Source organism: Bubalus bubalis, chromosome 3, assembly GCF_019923935.1.
Source record: "Bubalus bubalis isolate 160015118507 breed Murrah chromosome 3, NDDB_SH_1, whole genome shotgun sequence".
NCBI classification, from domain to species: domain Eukaryota; kingdom Metazoa; phylum Chordata; class Mammalia; order Artiodactyla; family Bovidae; genus Bubalus; species Bubalus bubalis.
Genome location: NC_059159.1, coordinates 23449508 through 23472301, shown reverse-complemented (window position 1 = coordinate 23472301; position 22794 = coordinate 23449508). Strand labels below are relative to the sequence as shown.

At 51.0% G+C, this 22794-nt stretch overlaps 1 protein-coding gene across 3 annotated transcripts in view; it reads right to left on the bottom strand.

Annotated features, from left to right (window-relative positions):
- Positions 1-22794, bottom strand: part of PLXDC1 (plexin domain containing 1) — a 64942-nt gene that overhangs the window by 15251 nt on the left and 26897 nt on the right. For all 3 annotated transcript variants that reach the window (XM_006068537.4, XM_025280227.3, XM_025280228.3), the window contains 7 exons: positions 18552-18695; positions 18213-18282; positions 17487-17609; positions 16677-16795; positions 15580-15679; positions 6324-6419; positions 1401-1482 (listed from right to left, as the gene is read on the bottom strand). In XM_006068537.4, coding sequence (XP_006068599.2) covers positions 1401-1482; positions 6324-6419; positions 15580-15679; positions 16677-16795; positions 17487-17609; positions 18213-18282; positions 18552-18695 — 734 coding nt within the window. The remainder of the gene's footprint in view (positions 1-1400; positions 1483-6323; positions 6420-15579; positions 15680-16676; positions 16796-17486; positions 17610-18212; positions 18283-18551; positions 18696-22794) is intronic.

Below are 22794 nucleotides of genomic sequence, written 5' to 3'. Positions count from 1 at the left end.
GCCGCAGCATTCCAGGGCTCATCTGAGGTCATCTGGATTATCGCCTCACACTCACACGGGGCTCTCACACTTGAAAGTGCACAAGATGGATCACACCGCAAGTCTCCGTGCCAGGAAGACGCAATCTCGGGTCTCCCCCATGTACCCTCTCTGAGGCTCTGTGCGTTTCATGTGAAGGACTCTGAACACTTTGCAAAAATTCTGTTTGGTATTTGAGGAGTTAAAATAACAGGCATGTTCCTCACCCACATCTCCCTGAATCACATAACCCCAGCCCATTTTATAGGGAAAATAAACTGAGGTCATGAGAGCGAATAAGAGTACAGCTGGTGGGAAGAACAGCTGGGAGGCCTGATGAGGGCCCCTTTCTCCTCCTGGCCCTGAGCTGTGTCTTGTGTGCTAGGCAGGCCGCCTGTAAAGGCAATGGCTTTTATTTCTGCACCAGGACATTGGAAAGGAGCAAAGGAAATACTGACAGTTACAAGACAGCTGCACGGAACTCAAAGCCTCTGTAATTTGCAATTTTCAAGATTCCAAGGTTCTTCGAGTTCATAGGTCTTCCCAGTCTCATGGGAGCTCTAGTCCCCCAAGAAAGTCTCCCCCCCCCAATTTCCCCCTCCCCCAACCATTTATTTATCCTGGACAGGAGAAGAGGGATCAAATTTTGAGTCTAATCTGCGAGGAAATGATTTCAGAACAAGGAGTAGAAGATGAGTAGGATTTAAGAACTTTATCCCTGAAACTGAATCTCATCCAGAATTTTCCCTGCTTCCAAAACTAAACAAACACAGCTTTGTTACTTGTCCCAGCTTTCCACAGATGCCTGCAATGTCCACACCCTTGGATTTCAGGGAACCCTGTTATAGCCTGAGAACAGTTTTGAGGTGTGGTTTCGGGATCGTGGGGCTCTCGCCCAATGATGATAGGTCTTAGGCTCACCCCTGAGCTGGCAGGTCTCACGCTTGCTTGCAGATGAGGCAGTGAGGTAAAATGCAGGCTCCCTGGCTTCTTTCTGAAAGACCCTGATGCGGGGGGCCAGGGGTGGGCCCCAGGAATCTGCACATTTAGCTCGAGCCCTAGCTGATTCTGGGATGCTCGCAACTGTGGACCACTCTTGGAAAAGGCCTGCCAGAGGATGAACCAACCCTCCCGGTTGTGAGGAGGGAGCTGCAGTAGCTGGAATCTCTGAATGGTCTTCCAAAGTCTAGAGTCACCTTGATGGGTCACAAGCCTCAGGGAGACGCTCATTACTGTAATATTCTTGTCCTAAGCATCAGAGTAGCACTGGCCAAAGTTACCTTCATGTTGGCCATGAGACCTGAGGCAGGGAGCAGGGTGGTGCCACCCTCTGCCCCCACACAGTCTGCCTGTGGGAAGCAGAGGGTGAGCCTGGTACAAACCTCTGCAGGACGTGGCACCAGCTGCAGTTGAAGGTCAGGTCTGAGGACATGCAGGCGTCGCAGCTCCGATGCTGTAGGCAGGCTGCAAAGAAGAAGGCAGCAGTCACTCAGCACCAGTCCCGCCACAGACCTCCAAAAGGTGCGACTTCCCTGAATGCTGGGTCCTTACAGAACTCCGGAGGCTCTGACCAGCAGGGACCCTAATGCCAGCCTCACTTGAGTCCTTCCCTGGTGGCTCCGATGGTAAAGAATCTGCCTGGAACATGGGAGATCTAGGGTTCGATCCCTGGGTTGGGAAGATCTCTTGGAGAAGGAAATGGCAACCCACTCCAGCATTCTTGCCTGAAGAATCCCATGGACAGAGGAGCCTGGAGGGCTACAGTCGATGGGGTCACAAAGAGTTGGAGACGATGAGCAACTAACACACATTTGAGCCCAGCCTTGATTCTCCGACTCTCCCTCTTTACCCTCCCTCCCTCCCTCTCTCCCTGTCCCCACCTCCCCACTTCCTTTCTTCCTTTTGTCACACTAGCGGATCAAGCCCTGAGCTGGTGCTGGCCATTCAGCAGTAAGACCTGGTACCTGCCTTCCTGGGCCTTACAGTCACACGGGAAGACAGACACTAAGCAGGTCATCAAACAAAGATAATTACATAATTATCATTGTGATATGGTTTACAAAGGAAGATTACAGGGTGTCATAAGGATGTACAAGGAATCACACCTAGCCTGGGAAGTAGACTTCTGGCCTGTTGCCTACAATTTACAGGGTTGAAAAGGATTTTTTTTAATCAAGATATATTTGACATACAACATCATGTAAGTTTCAGGTGTGCAGCACATTGATTTTATCCATTTATATTGCTGTCCAATGACCATGGTAGCCTTCGCTAACACCTCCACCACTCCACATCAGTATCATTTCTTCCAGTGCTGGGAACAATTAAGATCGAGTCTCTCAGCAAATTTAGTGTTTATAATACAGTTGTGCTGTCTTCTATCACTTGAAAGGATTTTAGATGTTCTGGTTTGACCAGCTAGCGCTCCCAACTCCTGATGACTCCATGTGGCAGAATTGCCAACAGACACCCACTCCTGGCCTGTCCAGCTCCTCCCAGGGAAGTCTGGGCTCTGAGTTTTCAAGAGTAAACCAGGCGTATAGGATTCCATTCCTTTCCTCTCCCTCTCCTCTTGGAAGTGAGCTATTCCCAGGGAATGTGCTGACCTCTGCTCAAACAGGCTTAAATCTCCCCTGGAAAGTCACCTGACCTCTTGGTGACTCAGTACCCCATTTGTAATAGAGGGATAAGGATGCTGTCTGTGTGGTAGGCCAGCTGTGAGAGGGTTTCTAACAGTGCCGGCCACACGGGGAGCCAGTGAATGATACTAGTTATCGACTCTGGTCCATCGTTCCTCTCAGGTGCTCATTCACTAGTTCATTCTTTCAACAGATATTTACTGAGCATCGATCAAGGGCCCAGTACTGTCCCTGGAGATGCAGTGTGAACAGGAAAAGCCAGAAGTACTGCCTGCATAGAGCCTGCAAGCGAATGGAGGATATGGTCGACAAATATACAGACAAAAAGATCCACCCTAGGGCTTTGCCTGGGCTTCCCTGGTGGCTCAGATGGTAAAGGAACTGCCTGCAATACAGGCGACCCAGATTTGATTCCTGGGTCGGGAGGGTCCCCTGGTGAAGGGAATGGCAACACGCTCCAGTATTCTTGCCTGGAGAAGTCCATGGACAGAGGAGCCTGGTGGGGTATAGTCCATGGGGTTGCAAAGAGTCAGACACGACTGAGAAACTAACACATTACATTGGGGCTTCCAGTGGTGAGAAGGGCTAGGAGAAAAGTGGAGCAGAACAAGCCGGGGATGTGTTTTACTGGGGAAGGCCTCTGAGGAGATGCAGAGAAGGGAAGCCAGCAGGCAACTCTCCTGGGGGAGAAGTCCAGGCAGAGGGACCCCTCTGTGCAGAGGCCTAGGAGGAGTAGGTTCCAGGGTGCTCCCAACAGCAGGCAGCACTCTGCAGGGTGGAGAGGTGGAAGGTGGTGGGAATGGGGAGGAATGGCAGCTGGGGCCTCGCTGGGCAAGGCAGGGGTGGAAAGCAGGGAAGTTAGTGGAAGTGGCTGCTGGAGGGTATGTGGATCCCTTCTGTCATCAGCCAGCCAGAAAAGCAGAGAGGGCCAGGGGAGCAGGAAGAATGGGAGCTGGATTTTAAGTCGTTCACTCGCTCAAATGCTGCCCACTTAAATGACCTCGGAGTGGCAAGCAGCTGCCACAAAATCCATCCATTTTACTATAAGGACAGATAGACACTGACCCAGAATAACTGTATGCATTCTGAGGACTCATCTGAAGAGCAGCTGAACAGAACACGTATCACAGCAAGAAGTGACCGCTAACCACAGAAAATGACCACTTATTCAATAGGCATTTCTTCACTCTGTGGGTTTTCATGGGCCCGGACCACAATCCATTAATTAGGGAACCAGTTTGCATTCTGTGGACCCCCAGCAAGGCAGCATCTGGGAACCAGCCCTCGGTGAGGGGGAGAAAAACTGCTTCGGGCACAACGTGGTCACTTCTAATTGCCTTGTGGGAGGGACTGGCTGCAGGGGGCACTGTGTGCTTTCGTCTACCAGGGCTTTGCAGGCTTTGGAAGGGTGGAGGGAACTCCGTAGGCAGAAAATAAGCAGGGACTGGCCTGACCCCAGAATGACAGCGCTCTGGCTGTTTTCTTCTCTGGTGCACCCCAAGGGTCTACAGCAGTGCCCAGCATGTGGTAGGCAGTTAACAAAAGTTTATGGAATCGATATAGAGTTGCTCTCATCCCCATTTTACAGAGGAGGAACCTGAGGCTTGGAGAGAGCCACAGAGCTAAGAGAGGCAGATCTGGGTTTGAACCAAAGTCTGTCTAAGCCAAGAACCTGAGCTCCTAGCCTTGAGGTCCCCCTGGGAGACCCCCTTCCCCAGCTTCCATCTTCACACCAGGCCACCTTTTCTAGAGTCTCTTCTAGAAGAAGGACCGGCCATGGCGTATGATGGCTTGAAGAGCCACATCGCTGGAAGAATTTTGGCTAGGTCCCCCCGACCCCCAAAGGTAAGGGAGAAAACCTGGGGCTGTGGAGCGCAGAGTTTTCTGAGAACAAGGCAAACCAGCTTCCAGGAGTTTAAATCACAGTTTCAGTAGCAGTTCCCTCCTGGACATGGGAGTCCGTGACCTGCTCATTCCCAGTGACTCTGGAGGCCCCTTAAATGGCTCCAGTCAAACTGAGAAAAATCCCTAGGAGCCTCATGAGACATTAAAAAAACACACTGACCTTTACTTTCATCTGCATTTCAGATGTCCTGTGTGCTATTAAATGCTCACAAAATTCACTGGAGGGGTGGGAAGAGGCTTAAATGTACAGACGTGTCCCAGAAACTGCATTCCCAGATGTTCCACTTCTTCTGCCTGGGTGGTTAGCCCTGCCCTTGGATGTCCTTGCTCCCAAATGTAGTTTAGTCATTCCTGGGACCCAAGAATTGCTCTCACCAGTCCTAGAGGAAGCTCTGCCCAGAGGGAGGGCGACTGGGATGGGGGTGAGCCTGGGACCCCAGGGGTCCCAGCCCTGTCCCTAGGCATCAGGGGAGGACACCTGCTGGGACATGGCCTAGCATTTGAGAAGACCCTTCCTCCTCCTCTTCTTCCTTCACCCTCTGCTCCCAGAACCTCCAAGGAAAGGGAAGAGGAAAAAGAGAGGCAAGAACCGCCCCAGAAGGCAGGGAGAAAGCCATGGCTCCAGAGGGAAGCTGGGAGGTATCATGAAACAGGAGAGGAAATTAAAACTGTCTTTAGAAATATAAGCATGGGGGCGGGGCAGGTGGCAACTTCTCTCGTGGTCCAGTGGTTAAGACTCCATGCTGCCAATGCAGGGGGCCTGGGTTCAATCCCTGGTCAGGGAACTAGATCTCACATGCTGCAACTAAACACATGTGCCATAACTACTGAAGCTCATGAGCCACATACAAGACCTGGTGCAGTTTATATAAATAATAAATACATATATATGAACAGGAGCACTGTCCTTTCCTCACTCTCCCCATCTGCCCTGACTGGATCCTTCAGGCTCCACAGCAGCAGTGGGGGGCCTCCACCATGGCATGCCTTCAACAGCAGGTGAGCAAGGTGCAGAAGAGTTATAGGACCCAGCCCCCTGGATCCTGGAGGGCTGCTGGCTAAATCCCAACACTGCCTTCTGCCTGTGGATGCCAGCATCACGCCTCCTCTAAAGAAAATGCAGTGATAAACTTACGGTTCCATTCAGTTCCTGTAGTATCTTTTCTACAAGCTCAATCCAAGTTATCAGAGGTATCTCTTTCCTGGGTTACAATTATATGTTAATAACAGCGCCTGCGTGCTAAGTCGCTTCAGTCGGATCCGACCCCTTGCTTCCCCATGGACTGTAGCCCACCAGGCTCCTCTGTCCGTGGGATTCTCCAGGGAAGAATACTAGAATGAGTTGCCATGCCCTCCTCCAGGGGATCTTCCAGATGCAGGGATCAATCCTGTGTCTCCTGAAGCTCCTGCACTGCAGGCTGACTCTTTACCTCTGAGCCACCGGGAAAGCCCGTTAATACCAGCAGCTGTCATGTATCAAGCACAAGCCATGCCCTGGGCCTGGGATGTGTCAGTGAGTGTCTGGACTTTCATTTGCATCCTCAGCTCTACCTAGTGCAGTTCTCACCCATACCATAGCCCTGGGAAGGAGGCAGTGTGAGGCCCATGTTACAAATGAGAAGCGGAGGCCCAGAGAAGTCAGGTGGCCGTATCTAGACAGGGGACCCTGGTGAGCCTGGGATGGAACTCAGTGTGACTTCAGTGCTCTTGCCAGGATAGCGGAATGCCTCTCTTCCATCAGTGGGGACAAGCCCTACTTACTTGGCAACGGGGTGAACTCCACGGCAGATGTGCTGGTGACCTTGCTGGGGTCCAGCTCCACACGGTGGTATTCGAAGATGGTCCTTCTCCGAGATTCTGAAACAGAGACAGAGCTTGTCATCGGGAGCATTTCATAGGCTTTGGGACCTGGAGCCTGACGGGGGGGCAGGAGATTGTAGTGAGAGGAACCAGGAGTCAGTATGCAGCCCCTGAGGGCAGGAAGTGAAACCATCATTCCGGGATGATGCTGTTGGAACTCTGGAGAGACAGGAGGATAGGAGTTGACTGTGAGCGGCGAGCTCTGTGTCATAAGCAGGCTGACAATGCAGAGGCCCAGCTGCTGCTGGGTCCAGAGTCCACCCTCTGTGCCTTCACAGCTGCTGTTCCCTTGACCCATCACACTCTTCCACCCTTTCTCTTCTTGTCTAGCTCACTCTTTCAGATCTAGCTCAGGGCCACTTCCTCTGAGCAGCCCCCCTTGACCAGCTCCCTCCTATTACCCTCTTTGCCCCAGGCCCTCCTCCCACTGCACTCCTTGCATGATGTAGTCATGATGGTCAATTTGGAGGGTGGGGACCACTGAACTGTGATCATCTGGCCCTGAACCTGACCCACAGTGAGTGCTCTGCAAATGTCTGCAGATGGACAGGCTGACCTCGGAGATCCTCTCCCCTCCTTGATGGTTCAAGGGCTGGAGCCAGGTTGACATCCTGCCTCAGTCCCTGCAGAAACTTCCTAGGGGACCTCAGAGTCAAAAGACCTGAATTCTGAGTCAAGTTCTGCTCCTGACAAGTTGGATACCATTAGGGCCTCAGTTTCTTATCTGTGAAGTGGAAAAACATTACTGCCCCAACACCCTTGCGAGGAAAAAGCTGGAATTGTAGATAGAAAGACTTTTCCTAAAATGGCAGTCTGAGATGCTCTGATATTTCCCCCATGCCCACCGAAGAACCATGATTTGCAGTTGGTTTCCTTCAGCTCCAAAACACAGGCTGCAAGCAGCTGAGTTTCATGAATGAGCTTTCCCATGAGGGGAAAGGGCCACTTTAGTATTTACCCAGCAGCCCTTCTTCCTTCTGGAAACAGAAGGAACTGCCCCCAGCCCCTTCCTACATGTGGTCTGTACTGTATCTTCTTTCATGACTCTGCTTCCCTGGCCAACAGTGATTGGTCCAGGGTTGGGCATCTGATGAAGTCGGACCAATCAGAGACCTTCCCTGGGACTTTTTAATTGTAACCACGCAGCCCTTTGCTCTCTAGTAATAATGCTGAGAAGATGCAAGCTTGGTGTCCACAAATGGCCACAGTTCCAGTCTCATGGGGAAAGCTAGAGGATGAAGCCATGTTGTGGAAAGAAGCATGGAATACTGGTGGCATCCCAGTCCCTGGAGTCCAGGACCTGCCCTGGTCCTATCTTCCCAGGTGTTGGCTCCTCCTTTGGTTCTTTGGGCTACTTCAGTATTCCCAATGCACCCCTTTTCAGCTGAACTAGTTTCAGCTGGGTTTTTTGTCACTAGACGCCTAGAATAGGTGATATAAGTTTCCTTCCAGCTGAAGGTGATTTTGAGGAAAGTTTCCTAAGGTGGCAGAACTCAGTAGCTGCTGCTGCTGCTGCTGCTGCTAAGTCGCTTCACTTGTGTCTGACTCTGTGCGACCCCATAGATGGCAGCCCACCAGGCTCCCCCGCCCCTGGGATTCTCCAGGCAAGAACACTGGAGTGAACTCAGTAGGGGCATCCATAAAAAGCAGGGTGTCCTGTGCAACCACTGGGCACCCCGACCTGAACGAAAAATCTAGGGCAGCATATACTGCTCAAAAGAACATTTCAGTTATGTTTCTATCATCTATTTATCCTCAATCTATAGCTTGGCTCAAACGATGAAGAATCACCTTGCAATGCAGGAGACCCTGGGTTTGATCCCTGGGTCAGGAAGATCCCCTGGAGAAGGGAATGGCAAACCATGTCTGGAGAATTCCACGGACAGAGGTGCCTGGTGGGCTACAGTCCATGGGGTCACAAAGAGTCAGGCACGACTGAGCAACTAACACCCCCTGCTTAAGCCAGGACTGAACCCCAGGTGATGACCCCAAAGCATGCTCTCTTTCCACTGTGCTCTCTTCTCTGCGGCAGAGCCTGGGGACACCTCTGTCCCTAAAACGTCTGCAACCACAGAATGTCCTTGAGACATTCTGTGCAACATAAAGGAAACTGCTCTGGCGCGGGTGGCCACAAAGCTCCCCTGGAACTAAAGAGGAATCTGCAGACCCACCTCAAAGGTCTGCACTTCAAATGTGAGTACCACCCACTCACATGTGCACATGTGAGTGCCTGCACATACACACACACACACACACAGAGTCACATGTGTGTATGTGAGCGCCTGCATGTGCACACACACACACACACACACACACACGAGATTTTTTTGATATAAGAAACGCCCCTTGCCAAGCAGGGGTGGGTCTGAAAGAGATGGAGGTGAGAGATTATCTGCTCAGAAGAGGCTCCAATTTTCAATTCACCCAACAGACCACAGGTGCGGTAGGGCCCTCCCTGTGTGACACCAACTTCTCTGCAAAGATGGCCTGGACTTCGACTGAGCCTGGGCCATGTGAGACCTTAGGTGGAGGATGGGGAACTTCCAGGCAGCCTTTCGCAGCTCCATCCCACCCACCACCCCCAGGGGCCAACTCTACTGAAAAATCACCCCCTTCAACACCAAAATGGAATAGGATAAAAGTAAATGTGAAACCAGGTCTTCCAAGATGCCTGAGGCCCTGGAATCTAGACTCTGTGTAAACATTTATTCCTTAATCTGCCTCTTCTGTCAAGGCTCAACTCAAATGACAGGTCCTCCTTAAAGACATCCGCCAAGCAGGGACGCAGTTAGTGGCCCCTCCTCTGAGCTCCACAGCCCCCTGTGCCCCACCCAGTGTCACCTGCTTCACAAACATTTACTCTGCTCGCCACCCGCCCCCTGAGACTGTGAGCTCCCCAAGGGCAGAGCCTGCAATTTATACGTCTCTGTCCCCCAGCCCCTTGCCCCAGGCCTGGCACACAACAGGGTCTTGAGAAAGGACTGTGAATGAATGAATGGCTTATAAATAGTCAGGAAAACCCTAGCAATTTATCATAACTTCAGCCCGCAGCACAAAGGAAGAACGCCTTTCCTCCCCAGCCCACCACAGATTATGGCCTTTCTCAAAAGGGCCGCCCCCAACGGGCCACAGAAAGCCAGACCCTTCCGAAGTTAGAGCTTAAAGCAGGAGTATTGGCTTCCAGGGTGTCTCTACCTACAGCGCTGTAGGGGAGAGCTGGCTCTCAGTTAGGAAAGTGAAAGTGAAAGTCACTCAGTCGTGTCCAGCTCTTTGTGACCCCACGGACTATACAGTCCCTAGAATTCTCCAGGCCAGAATACTGGAGTGGGTAGCCTTTCCCTTCTCCAGGGGATCTTTCCAACCCAGGGATCGAATCCAGGTCTCCCACATTGCAGGGGGATTCTCTACCAGCTGAGCCACAAGGGAAGCCCAAGAATACTGGAGTGGGTAGCCTATCCCTTACTCCAGTGGATTTTCCTGACCCAGGAATCAAACCTTGGTTAGAAGGAAGGTGAAATAGGGGGTCAGTGTTGAGGCATGAACTTGTCAAGAGAGTCAATTTTAGGGATAGAGAAGGGCAAGCAGCAGCTGGGGAAGGCAGGGCTCCCAGTAAATTCTACCCCAGAATCTAGGGATGGGTCTCCGACCAGCGAGCTGGGGAGTGGGGATGTGCCTCAAGTGAGGGTTCAGCCAGAGATAATAGGCTATATCCTCCAAAACCCAGTACAGCCCCACCAGCAGGGAAGGGGAGATGTGTGTGGTAAAAAGGGGGAGGAGGGTGGGTGGATGGAAACATATCTCTGACTAAAAATATTTGCTCACTTCAGCGGCCAACTTGTACTTGTTTAAGTGTCTGATTTGGTAAGACTTTTATTTCTCAATAAACAGAACCCTTGGTATCCCAGTCTGTGTTACTTGCATCTGGATTATCTTGCCAACATCTGGGGCTCGCCCAAAGAGGATGACGTCCGTCTTCGTGACCAACAGATCCCTCCCGGAACCGAGATGGTGGCCACCCCAGAGCCACATTCCTGGCAGTTTGAGACGTTCTGTGTTCTCTCTGCTTCCACTCATCGAACATTCAGAAATGCTAAGATCCAGACCCGGAGAGCCCTGCCATGCAATCAAGAGACGTCCGTGGCTCAAAGGAGAGCTTGGCATGTCCCGTTTTGTTTCCACACCAGACACCAGTGGGAGAGGGTTGGTTTGATCAGAAGAAATCAGACTGACAGATCCAGCCACAAACTTCCCTCCGAGACGGTGGCTACCGTACAAAAAAATTGAAGATGGTGGATCAGGAGGGATTTTTCATTTATTCATTCACATCTTCCTCTGCTCATTCAGTTATTCATTTAATAACCGTGACTCAAGCCCTAGCAGGGGACCCCAGAGATAAATACAATGAGAATCCTATACCCCAGGGAGCTTGCAGCCCAGCAGGGGAGGCCCCTCAGCACAGATGCAAAGTAGAAAAGTGACTGAGGGAGGAGAGGAGACAAGGAGGGAGCAGAGTAGAAGGAAAACCAGAAAATAAAAGTAAAAATCAGGTCCATGGGGGCGGGGTTGGGGGAGGGCACCAGGATGGATAAAAACCCACAACAAAAGAGCACCATGGAGGATCCTTAATGAGGAGCAGGGAGATGACAAAATGGGCCAGATACGGTGACGATACCCTCTCCCACGCCCTTACTTGGCTGCTCTTTCTCACTCCTCTGCTGCCAGTTCCCGGGCCTCCTCTTCCCCACCCAGCACCAAGGTACAGCACGGGCCACTGCCACATTTCTCAAGTTTGCCTTTGAAACGAAAGGAAGGTTCTGGAACAGGAGAAGGTTCCAGTGCTTGGGCCATCCAAGGCTATTCTGGGGCCAGCCAAGTGGCAGGTTGCCATTTGGAGCTTTTAATAAAGAAATCCTCATTTATCGATTCCATTAATTCAGAATCTATCAGTTTTTATATTGGAGACCCTAAAGTTGCTTTTATACTGTCCGTGAAAGACAGGGTTTCTTAAATGAATAGAGGAAATTATATTGACTTCTGGGCCCCCCGCCAGTCAAATACAGAGTGTATCAACTACTCTCTGTTTATGTTTTGCCTGCTTCTGCAAACAGACGCTACTAATCTGAATCTTTTCTCTGCAACAAAGCACATTCTGCAGACTCTCTGCTCCAAAGCCTGCAGAGCAGTTTCTTCAAGGAAGTGATGGTAAGAGAAATTCTGCCTGTTTTCCTTCCTCAATCCCAGGCATGAGACTGTGCAGAATTCCCTCCACCTTCAGACAGGGGTGGGAGGAAAGTGTTGGGAGCCTGGGGGAAGGAGAGAGTCCCCCAGACATGGTTCAGTTGAATAATGGGGAGTAAATGCCACTCCTCACAGCACCCCAGGCAGGGAGGAGGCAAGCTTGGGTGCCAGGGCAGGGACATCGCCTATTCTATGGGACAGGTGGGTTGGGACAACAGGAATATCCACAGTGACATTGTCTGTGGACCAAAGGCCTCTCCCTGAACTTCTATCATGGTTTTTTGAAATATATTGTTATTGGGTTGGCCAAAAAGTTCATTTTCCATAATATCTTATGGAAAAACCCAAACGAACTTCTTGGCCTACCCAATATTTGCATCTCAACCAAATTCAAATGAATTCCCTATTTGTTGGGTTGACTATCAGACCCAGAGGAATCTGATCTCTCAGCCACATAAAAGCCATCACTCTGAAAAGCAGGAATTGTAGCCTATTTTAAAATCCACTGAAGGCCATGGATACTGCCCTAGAAAAATGCATACACGTGATTTACTTCAACCACACCTCAGTGCTCCTTTCAAGTCCACACCTGATCCCCAAGCTGAAAAATCTCTGACAGAAAGAGATGTGGTTATCAGAGCACTCATCCCTAAACTCAGATGTCAGGCTCTGTTCTCACTTAGGGTCACCAGAAGGCAGAGCACATGGTCTCTACCACACCCAGTCTCTTCAGCACCCGTTCCAGGGCTCATTTTTTGAGCACCTGCCCTGCTGCAGACACTGGGCTAAGTGCTGGAGCCCCAAGGAGCTCACAGCTAGTTGGGGAGAAGACGAATGAGGCAGGATGGTGTCATGAGTTCTATATTAAAGCTCTTAACAAAGTGCCCGGAGGATGGAGGAGGAACGTGAATTCTGCTGCATGGAGGAAGCTGGACCAATGGATAAGTAGGATTTTGCCAAGTGGTAAAAGGACTAGGGCACGGGGTGGCATTTTACATGAGGAACTGCATCAGAAAGACGCAGATTCCCCCTTGGCATGTTTGGGGAACACAGGGCATGCAGACCAGTGCTGACTGGACAGAGTGGTGGGTGACAGGAGGGTTCAGAGACCAGCCCAGAAGGGTAGGCCTGTGCCCATAATACACGTGAGAAATATAATTAACACTGTTGTATGTTATCCATGAAAGTTATTAAGAGAATAAATCCTAAGCGTTTTCATCACAAGGAAAAAATCTATTTTTTTTTCTTTAATTTTGCATCTTCATGAGATGGGAGATGTTAACTAAACTTATTGTAATCATTTCATGATGTATGTAAGTCAGATCTTTATGCTCTAATGCCTGAAAGTTACACAGTGCTACATGGCTTCTCTGGTGGCTCAGACGGCAAAGACTCTACCTGCAATGCGGGAGACCTGGGTTCAGTCCCTCGGTTGGGAAGATCCCTTAGTGGGCATGGTAACCCACTCCAATATTCTTGCCTGGAAAATCCCCATGGATAGAGAAGCCTGGAGGGCTCCAGTCTGTGGGGTCGCAAAGAGTCGGACACGACTCGATAACACTAAAAGAAAAATCAAACAGTAGGCTGTGCACAGCTGTGTAGGCCCCAAGTGCCACACTAAGAACTCTGAATTCATGTTTGGGGCCATAAGGAGCCAGAGAATGACAAGATCAGCTCTGTCTGGCAGTGACAACAAGGAGTAGGGAGACAGGGGACAGGGGGCAGGGAGCCTGGAGGCCGGGAGCTGCTGGGCAGTGTCTCGAGTCAGACGTGGGTTTCCCTTGGCTGGTAGACTCAGCGCCTCATGACCACAGCTGGAGCCACCTGATCTAGCCGCTGCCACAACAGCCCTTGTATTTCCTCCAGGTCTCACAGAACAGGCGCAGCCGCCCTCCTGTTATTTCAGGTGGGTTCTGCTTCCTCCCTCGCCCCTCATTACCACACCTCCCCACATCTCCCTGGCTTGCTCTAAAACAGCCTTTCATTCTAGAACCATAGAGGAGCCTCAGAGGCAGACACTCGCGGGGGATCTGACTTCCTCTAACTCACCCTCATTCTACAGCTGGATCCAGCACACATTTCCTGCCGCCCGGCACAGGGCCTGTGAGGGAGGCACGGACCCCACCCCTGAGGCACGCAAAACAGGGCCGTGGTGAGGGGCAGGGAGGCATGCATACCAAGAGCAGTCCTTCCTGTAAAACAGCCTGGGTGTGTGCACACAGTGCTGTGGGTGTTTGGGGAACTGAGGAGGGAAGGATTGCCCGCTCTGGATGGAGAGGGAGTTGGTTGGATTTAGAAAGCCTCAATGGTGGACATTAGGGTTCAAAATACAGAAGATTTGGGTTTCAGTTCTAACCCTCAGAGCTGTGTAAAAGCAAGTCACGCCACCTCTCTGAGCCTCCTCATCTTCATTTAGAAAGAGACAAATGCACAGACTTCATTTACAGTGCTGCAGGATAATCCAATAAGATAACTATAAGCTCAGTATCTAGGGATGGGGTTGTAATCAGTGTGCCCCTAAATGACCCCAGTGATCCTTGCCTCCTGGGATTCACACCCTGTTTAATCCTATCTTGAGTGTGGGCTGGACCTAGGAACTTCCTTCCAACCAGCAGAAAGTGGCAAAAGTGGTGAGGTTATGAGAAGGCTCTGGCTTCCCTCTCGCTCACCCTCTACTGCTGTCTTCCTTGCCTGCTCTGATGGAAGCCAGCTGCCACATTATGAACTGTCCTATGGGGACGTTGACGCAGCCAGAACCGAAGGGGAAACTGAATCCTGTCACAACCACATGAAAGCTCTTAGAGGTCCCCCAAAAGTCACTGAGGCAAGCCTGGCAACCACCTCGAGAGCAGCCTGTGAAGGAGTCTAAACCAGGGGACCCAGTTAAGTCATGCTTTGTTTCCTGATCCACAGAAACCCTGAGATAATGTTTTAAGCCTCTAAGTTTTGGCACAATCTGTTATGCAGCAGTAGCTAACTAATACAATCAGGGTGATACTGAAACTCTTTAGTAACTGGCTCAGTATAGGTTTTAACCAACCAATTAGAGTAGTTGACTGGTGCAACAGAGCAGGGTCTGAGCCACTGACTAGAGTGCTGGGAGTTTGGGGGTGGGAGAAGGGACAGTGGAGGGACAGGTGAAGTGATGGGAATTAATCTTATGGAAATACTCATGCAAGAGCATAAAAGTACATATTTGTAAGAATATTCACTGCAGTATTATTTGTTGTAATGAAAGATTAAAACAACTGAAAAGTCTGGGCCCAGGGGACTGGTTCAATTAAGGTACATCCATGCAAGGGGTGTACAGTTATTAAAAAGAGTGATCCAGAAAGATGGGCAGGATATACTTTATTCAGGAGCAGAACAGAGGACATCTTATGCCATTGTTTATGATAAATACACTTACGTATACTATACTTACCTGAAGGCTTGTAGCTCTAGAAATACCCTGGTGGCCCTGGTTGCCTCCAGGAAGGGGAATTGGGGAACGGGGATCAGGGACAGGAGAGAAATCTAATTTTCCTGTCTCCTGAAGCCCCCCCTGTGATGCTCCTTCTATCATCTGGGTTTGGGAGGCAATTACAGTTGTGTTCTGGGAGGACTAATAAACCCTAATTTAGTGTCTTGGGAGATTTTTCTAAGTGGAGGGTGTGCTAAATGGAAGGGCCCTGGCTCCCCACCCCCCTCCACCACCAGAGCAGTGCCTCCGACTGGAGATTTTATTGGAAAAATGGTACCTCAGCTCAAATGAAGAGAAGTTGGAACTCACTCTGCCCCTTTTCTTCCCTCAGTTCCCACTTAACTCCTCCCACCCCCGCAACCACTTCCTACCACTGCCCTCTCCCCCACGAGCCTGGCTCAATCTGAGCTGAGTCCAGCCCCGTCCAGGGATCTCTGTGGGTCCATGGGGTCTCACCTGGTACATCTGGGGATGGATTGAGAATCATGAAGGCATCTGACAGGCCTGCTTTGACAGGGTGCTGGGACGAGCTGATTTCCAGGACGGGTATAGGGATCTGCAGGGGGGAAGAAGAGGCTCCGTCTACCCCCAAAACACTCTTGGACCAGCTCTTCTTGGAGCTTCAGACCCATCTGCCTGGTGGGCATTGGCTCCTGGAGGGCTCAGATATCTCAACCCAATGGGCCCATCCAAATTCCAAGTCATCCCCACATCATCTCCAAACACATTTCTTTTTTCTTTTCTTTCTCTTTGTGAATGGCACCTCCATAGAGGAGTCACCCTCAGCCTCTCCCAGCTTCCTTTCATTTCCCTCCTCCTCTGTCAAACACATCTCCAATCCTGTTAACTAGCCTGCTAACAGGCTCTCAAATCTATCCAGTTCTCTCCATCACCCCCACCCTACCCCAAGCTGGCCGGTTCTCCTGCATCATCTCCCAGCATTCCCTCTGAGTCCCAGCCCTCTGCTCTCCACTTTGAAGCCAGAGTGGTGTTTTTCAAGATTTTTTTTTTTTGATGTGGACCATTTTTTAAGGTCTTTATTGAGTTTGTTACAATATTGTTTCTGTTTTGCCTTTTCAGCGGGGAGGCATGTAGGATCTTAGCTCCCCAACTAGAGATGGAACCCACACCACCGGCACTTAACCACTGGACTGCCAGGGAAATCCCTAGGCTGCCTTCTTTCAGTGCTTTATACCAGCCATGCTCAGTCCTGCCATGAGCCTTTGCATATGCTTTTCTCCCTCCCAGAACACACTTCACCCTCCTCTTTGCTTCCTTAAGTCCTACACGTTCTGAAGATTTCAACTCTTTTCCTCAGGAGAGCCTCCCAGGCTCCTGTTCAGGTAAAGAGCCCCGTGAAAGGTTTTCCTGGCATCACTATTTAAGAGCACTTGCCCCCACAGTTACTATCTATCCCCCGAGCCAGATTCTCAGCTCCACAAAGATGGGCCGGCAGCCATCCTGTGAACTTCTGTACCTCCAGCACCACACCCTAAGTCTGGCGCACTACAGGGCCTCGACATTTTTGTTGAATGAAAGAATGGCCCACTCACCTCTTTGTAGCCGAAGACAATGCGGCCGTCTTGGTGCAGAGCCGCCTGGAAGGTGAAGCTGCCCCTGTCCTCCCGACCCTGGAGGTAGACGTGGTCCCACTGAACAACAAAGACTGTCCCTGGTGAGGAGAGCAGAGACTTGGCTGGTCAGGGAGGTCATGCAGGGAGCAGGGCCCTGCAGAAATGGTGGCCCACGTGGATGGGACACCAGCTAGTGCCTTTAGTGATGATGGGGGCAGTTTGGAAATTTGACAGGAGGCAGAAACTGGGCAGCCCACAAACAGTCTGGTTCCCAAGCTGGAGGGCAGCCAGGAGACCCTGCTGCACCCTCTCTGCCCCCAACCAGGTACTGTAATTGTACCTGTATCATCTCCAACCCCAAGCACTGCCCTGTCCTTCTTGCCTATCCTGACCCCCTGAGATGAAAAGGAGGAGAAACAGTAGGAACTTCTGTTCTCCTGGGGCAGAAGGTAGGTTCTCAAGGGACAACCTGGTGAGAGTAAGAAACAATCAAGGTCTCTAATGTTTATTTCACCTCTGCTGCTGCTGCTAAGTCACTTCAGTCGTGTCCGACTCTGTGCGACCCCAGAGACGGCAGCACCGAGAGCCAATTGTTTTCACTTAATTTTCTCATCGGGTAGCAGGCGTTTTGTCCCCAGGTGAGGAAAATGAACACAAAGGTAGGGTAGCTGCCGAGCTGTGTGACTGTGGGCAAGTCCCTTGCCCTCTCTGGGCCTTGGGCGCCTCTAAAGGGGCTAGACCAGGGGACCCCTGGAGCTGGATGAATTAAACTCTGAGCTCTGATCTCACCATTGTCGAAATAAGCAACTGTGGAGTTGTCAGAGTAGCCAGGGTTGAAGTTGGCCATCAGAGGGGCCACGTACTGAGTAGCTGTGAGCATCCGATGGACCACATCACCCATGAAGATGAAGCCTGGGGTGGGAAGAAGTGTAGATGAGTCATCAGAGATGGACTTGCTTCCTCATGCAGGAAGGAGTAGTGTAGATGGAGCTGGAAGTGAGTCTTGGACCTCTGACCCCCAGCATCACATGGTGGGCATGGGTCTGGTGTATATAGAGCAAAAGGGGCCCAGACTAGAGAAGGTTCTCTCTGCCCCTCCACCCATCTCTGTCCCTTGGAAAGTGCACAGGAATCCAAGATGGGCTCCCTCATATCAACAGGGAGCCTGGTCCCAGGAAACAGTTTCTCAGTGCAGTCTCCTCCCTCTCACTCACAGACTCAGAAGCACAAGGGCCAAGGAACCGCCCACACTGGGAGAGGGAGACACACATGCACGTGCACCCACATCCACACACACACACACACACACACACAATTAAGTCAGCAGACGTGAGGGAGGTGGTCCGAAACACTCATGATCTCTCACCTGAGAGTGGGGTCCCAAGACAGAGCCACATGTGGGACCCACCCCAGTCCATTTATAAAACCCTGACTCCAGTGAACCTTTCCAGTTTAGGTCCCAGGTTCTAGCTGAAATCTCCACACCCTCTCCCAGCCCCACAGACAAGGCCTTACCTCCGGTTGCTATGGTGATCTGCCGCAGAGGATGCCCGTAGAAAGGGAAATCAAAGGACAAGACCACTCTCTGCAGGGGACAGGAGAGAGTCAGCAGGGCCAACCTGCAGGCCAGGTAGCCGGGCAGTCACACTGCCCCATGCTTATCTGGATGGGGTGGGGGGGGTAGGCATGTCCAGGGCAGGCCCCCAGGGCCACAGGTGGGCACCCCAACTCCGGCCAAGCCCCCTAGGATCCTCTGGGAAGGCACTCCCCAGACCCCAGACCTCAGGCCATAGCCATGCCCACTGACCAGGCAGAGTGGGCTGGCCCCCTGCTGCCAGGGACTGGGGCACTCACCGAAGCCTGCCGGTGGGTGTTGGAGAGGATTCTGTGAACTTTCACTTGGCTCTGGTTGGCCTTGGCCACGTCCACCCATAGCTCCTGGCTGCGGGGCTCGCTGGGACCATACAGACGGGACACATAGTAGCTGTGGTTGTCCTCCTGTCGTTATCCAAGACAGAGTCCACAGGAGGATGAGGAGACAGGATGTTAGCAACCACCCTCTGCACCTCCTCCATCCAGATGTCTGGATAGAGAATTCACGGTCCTCCCAGACCATAGCCCAGAAGAGCTGGTTTAGGCCTGGGAGCCCCTTGGATGCCATTGGCCCTGGAGAGCTCAGTACCTGCCCCCTAGTTACGCCCCCAACAGCTCTGCTCCAGCTAAATCCATGCCTGCTATACCTGAGCTCCACTCTGCCATCCCCAGGACAGGCCAGGAGGTTTTCCTAGAGCCCTGAGTTCCGTTCCCCGCTACCTCACCCCTGCCCCAGAGCATACCCAAGGCAGAGCTCAACTCGGGACATGAAGGAGCAACAGATAAGGTAGCCTCAAACAGAGCCCTGTCTTCAGGGAGCTCCCAGTCTGAGGGGGAGACACAGCCCCCTGCCCTGGGGAGCACCCAATTTAACGGAGAAGAAAAATCTGAATCTTGGAAGCTACCCATCTAAAGACGGAGGCAGATCCTTGATCTTGGGCATTGCTAGTCTGATGGAGGAAGTGGGACCCATGCAAACGGAATACCCAAACAGAGACCCTCTAGCAGAGAGATAAGACAGGGCCCATACGAGTCACTAAAGAGTTGAGAACGGGGAAAGAAGCAGCAATGATGCCTTCAAGATATATTTTTAAGCTTTACTATGTGCCTGATTGGGACAAAATGAAGAATAAGCCAGAATCCAGAGGGCTGGGAGTTAATTCTGTAAAGCCTCTCCTGCAAGGGAGCATTTAGGGGCAGGATTTAAAGGAGGCTGGGAAACAATCAGCAGAAAGAGTGGAAGAGCCTGGGGAGGAGGCCATGTCAAAGCCTTTCAGCCCATCTGGGAGCACAGCCGAGGAGGAGCGGAGGCACAGCGGGCAGGTCCATTTGGCCGCTGCCACAGCCATGGGGCTGCTGACCCGTGCAGAGCCCTGGGCGTTGCAGGTCATTAATCAGGCTGTCAGGCAGCAGTGGCTGCAGACACAGCAGAGCTAACCATGTTTTCCCTGCCAAGCTGCCAGCTGCCCAGCCAGCCTTTGCCCGGGTCCCAGCATGAGCAGGGCCGAGGGTCGCCTGCTCTATCCACCCGCCCGGAGGCAGACTCTGTTCTTCTGACAGGTGACACACTCTGGGGCCTGGGGTTGAGGCAGGGCTGGGGGAAGATGAACAGGAGAAACATGGGGCCAGGCAGGGTGGGGGTGGGGGTAGATTTCCTTTGGCCACTGCCTGGTTCCTCCCCTCCAGCCTCTAGACTGCCGGCCCCTCCACCCATTCCTAGCATGGACATCAAGCAAATCTAAACAAATCGGAAACACATGAGGCCACAATCCTCTGCTCATAAGCCATCTGGGGCTCCCACTGCCCTAGAGACGAAAACCCAAACCTCAGCCTTGCGTATGAGGTTCCCCCATGAGCCCGCCCCACCCTCTCTCTAGCTTCACTTCTCTCTCTCTCTCCTTCACCTATGCATCCTGGGCACCCACTCACCAGACCAACTTCCCAGTAGTCTCAGGCCACCATTGGTCATTCAGGCCTTTGCATATGCTGATCTTCCTGCCGGGAATGACTCTGCTTTCTGCCCCCGGCAGATCCCTCCTCTTCAATGCTCAGCTTAAAGATCACCTTCTTATTGATCTTCTCCCCCGACTTGCCCAGTGAGGGCCTCCACCATCCACAGGAGTCCTCAAGGGGTGACTCACAGGTACTGTTTGTGAGAGTCACCTGGGCCCATGCTTGTTGGATTTCTGGTTTTACTCATGAAACCTCCTGAGGGGGGACCAACCTGATGCCACCAGCCATGGGTGCCCATGGATATTGCCTCCCACTGCTGCCACAGTCATCTTCCCTGAGGTCCTAGAAGATGCCCAGAGGAGGAAGCACTGAATCTCAGCTTGCCCACAGGCATGGGAATATCTGTGTTCACAGCCTCCCTCAGGAAAGCAGCCCCTTCAGCTTCTGCTTCTTCCCTCATCCCACCCCCTGCCAAAGACCAGAAGTCACATTTTCCCCCCTGGGTCTCCAAGTTTCCTATCCCCAGTCATTTCTGCTGGTATCCCCACCTTGACCACCAAAAAAAAAAAAAAAAAAGGCAAAAAATGACCCCCCAAATCACCTGACACCTCTATAGAAAATAGTATGGAGGTCCCTCAGAAAACTAAAACTAGAATTATCATATGCTCCAACAATCCCACTCCTGAGCATATATCTAGACAAAACTATAATTTAAAAATATACATGCACTCCTATCTTCATAGCACTATTCACAATAGCCAAGAGATGAAAATAACCTAAACGTCCATGGACAGATGACTCGGTACAGATGACGTGGCACATATATACAACGAAATACTACTCAGGAAAGAATGAAATAATGCCACTCGCAGCAACATGGATACAACTGGAGATTATCATATACGTGAAGGAAGTCAGAAGGAGAAAGACGAATACCATATGATATCACTTATACGTGGAATTTTAAATATGACACAAATGAACCAGCCTGCAAAACAGAAGTAGACTCACAGACGTAGAAAACGGACCTGTGGTTGCCACGGGGCAGGGGGTGTACAGAAAGGATGGACTGGGAGTTGGAGATTAGCAGAGGCAAAGTATTTTACATAGAAAGGATAAACAAGGTTCTACCATATAGCACAGGGACCGCGATTCAGTACCCTGAGACAAACCAGAATGGAAAAGAATATAGAAAAGAATGTGTATATATATGTGTGTGTGTGTGTGTGTGTGTATACTGAATCACTTAGCTGTATAGCAGAAATTAACACAACATTGCAAATTAACTATGTATGCACGCATGCTAAGTTGCTTCAGTCGTGTCCAACTCTTTCAGACTCTATGAACTATAGCCCGCCAGGCTCCTCTCTTATTCCCTTCTCCAGGGGATCTTCCTGAGCCAGGAATCGAACCTGGGTATCCTGCATTGTAGGCAGATTCTTTACCATCTGAGCCACCAGGGAAACCTGGTAAATTAACTATACTTCAATTTAAAAAAAAAAAAAAAAAAAAGCTCCAGAAAACTAAAACAAAAACAAAAACCTGCCAAGAAAGCAAGCCCCTTGCACACCAACTCATGCAAAGACACGTGAACAAATGTGCCCACGAGAAGAGTCTGAAGGCCCCCAAACTGCTTCCAGGGAATCACGTGGTGAGTGATTCCACCTCAAAGAACAACCACAGGGGCCCTGACCAACACTCTGCACCTGAACGTCTGCAGGACCACAACTCTGAAGCCAGTTCAGGTTCAGCTGCAACCACCTGCCACAGACACAGCTATCGCTCAACTCTTCTCTCCACTAGGTCCAACAAAGGAGTGGTTTATTAAACAGCATCAGTGGGCCTAAAATTTTGCCTGAAGAAAGGAAGCCCTAGTTTAGATGCTATTCAGTCCACCATTTAGATGTCCTCTCCAACCTCCACCCCATCGCCTCAAACTCTGAGCCCCTGACACAGAGGGACAGGCAAAATCACCTCTGCACCACGGCTCAGGATCCCTGAATCCTTGATGCCTGAGAAGGGTTTGCTGAGGTGAGGCGAGGCCTGCTCAGGGAGCCCAGAACCTTCCTTTTGCCCTTTTATAGAAGTAAGAAGGACCAGTGCCTAGCACGGTCAAGATTTTGGAAGTAAACTTGCTTCCCTAATTCCTGGGCTGTCTTTTCATAAAAAGCAGGAGAGGAGGACATGAGCAGCCAACAGAGCCAAGCAGGGTCTAGGTGGCACTCTAGTCCTTTTAAAAAATATATTCATTTAATTTAATTAATTTATCTGGTTGTGTCAGGTCTTAGATGCGGCATGCGGGATCTAGTTCCCTGGTCAGGGATCGAACCCTACCAGGCCCCTTGCATTGGAAGTTGGGAGTCTTAGCCACTGGACCACCAAGGAAGTCCCTCTTTGACCTGGTGAACTAACCAGGTTAGTCCTTTTGAATGCACAAAAGGTTTAATTGTGTCCCTCATAAAGCTATGTTTAAGTCATAACTTTCAGTACTTTGGATATGACCATGAATGGAAATAAGAGTCTTTGCAGATGTCAAGTTAAGATGAGGTTC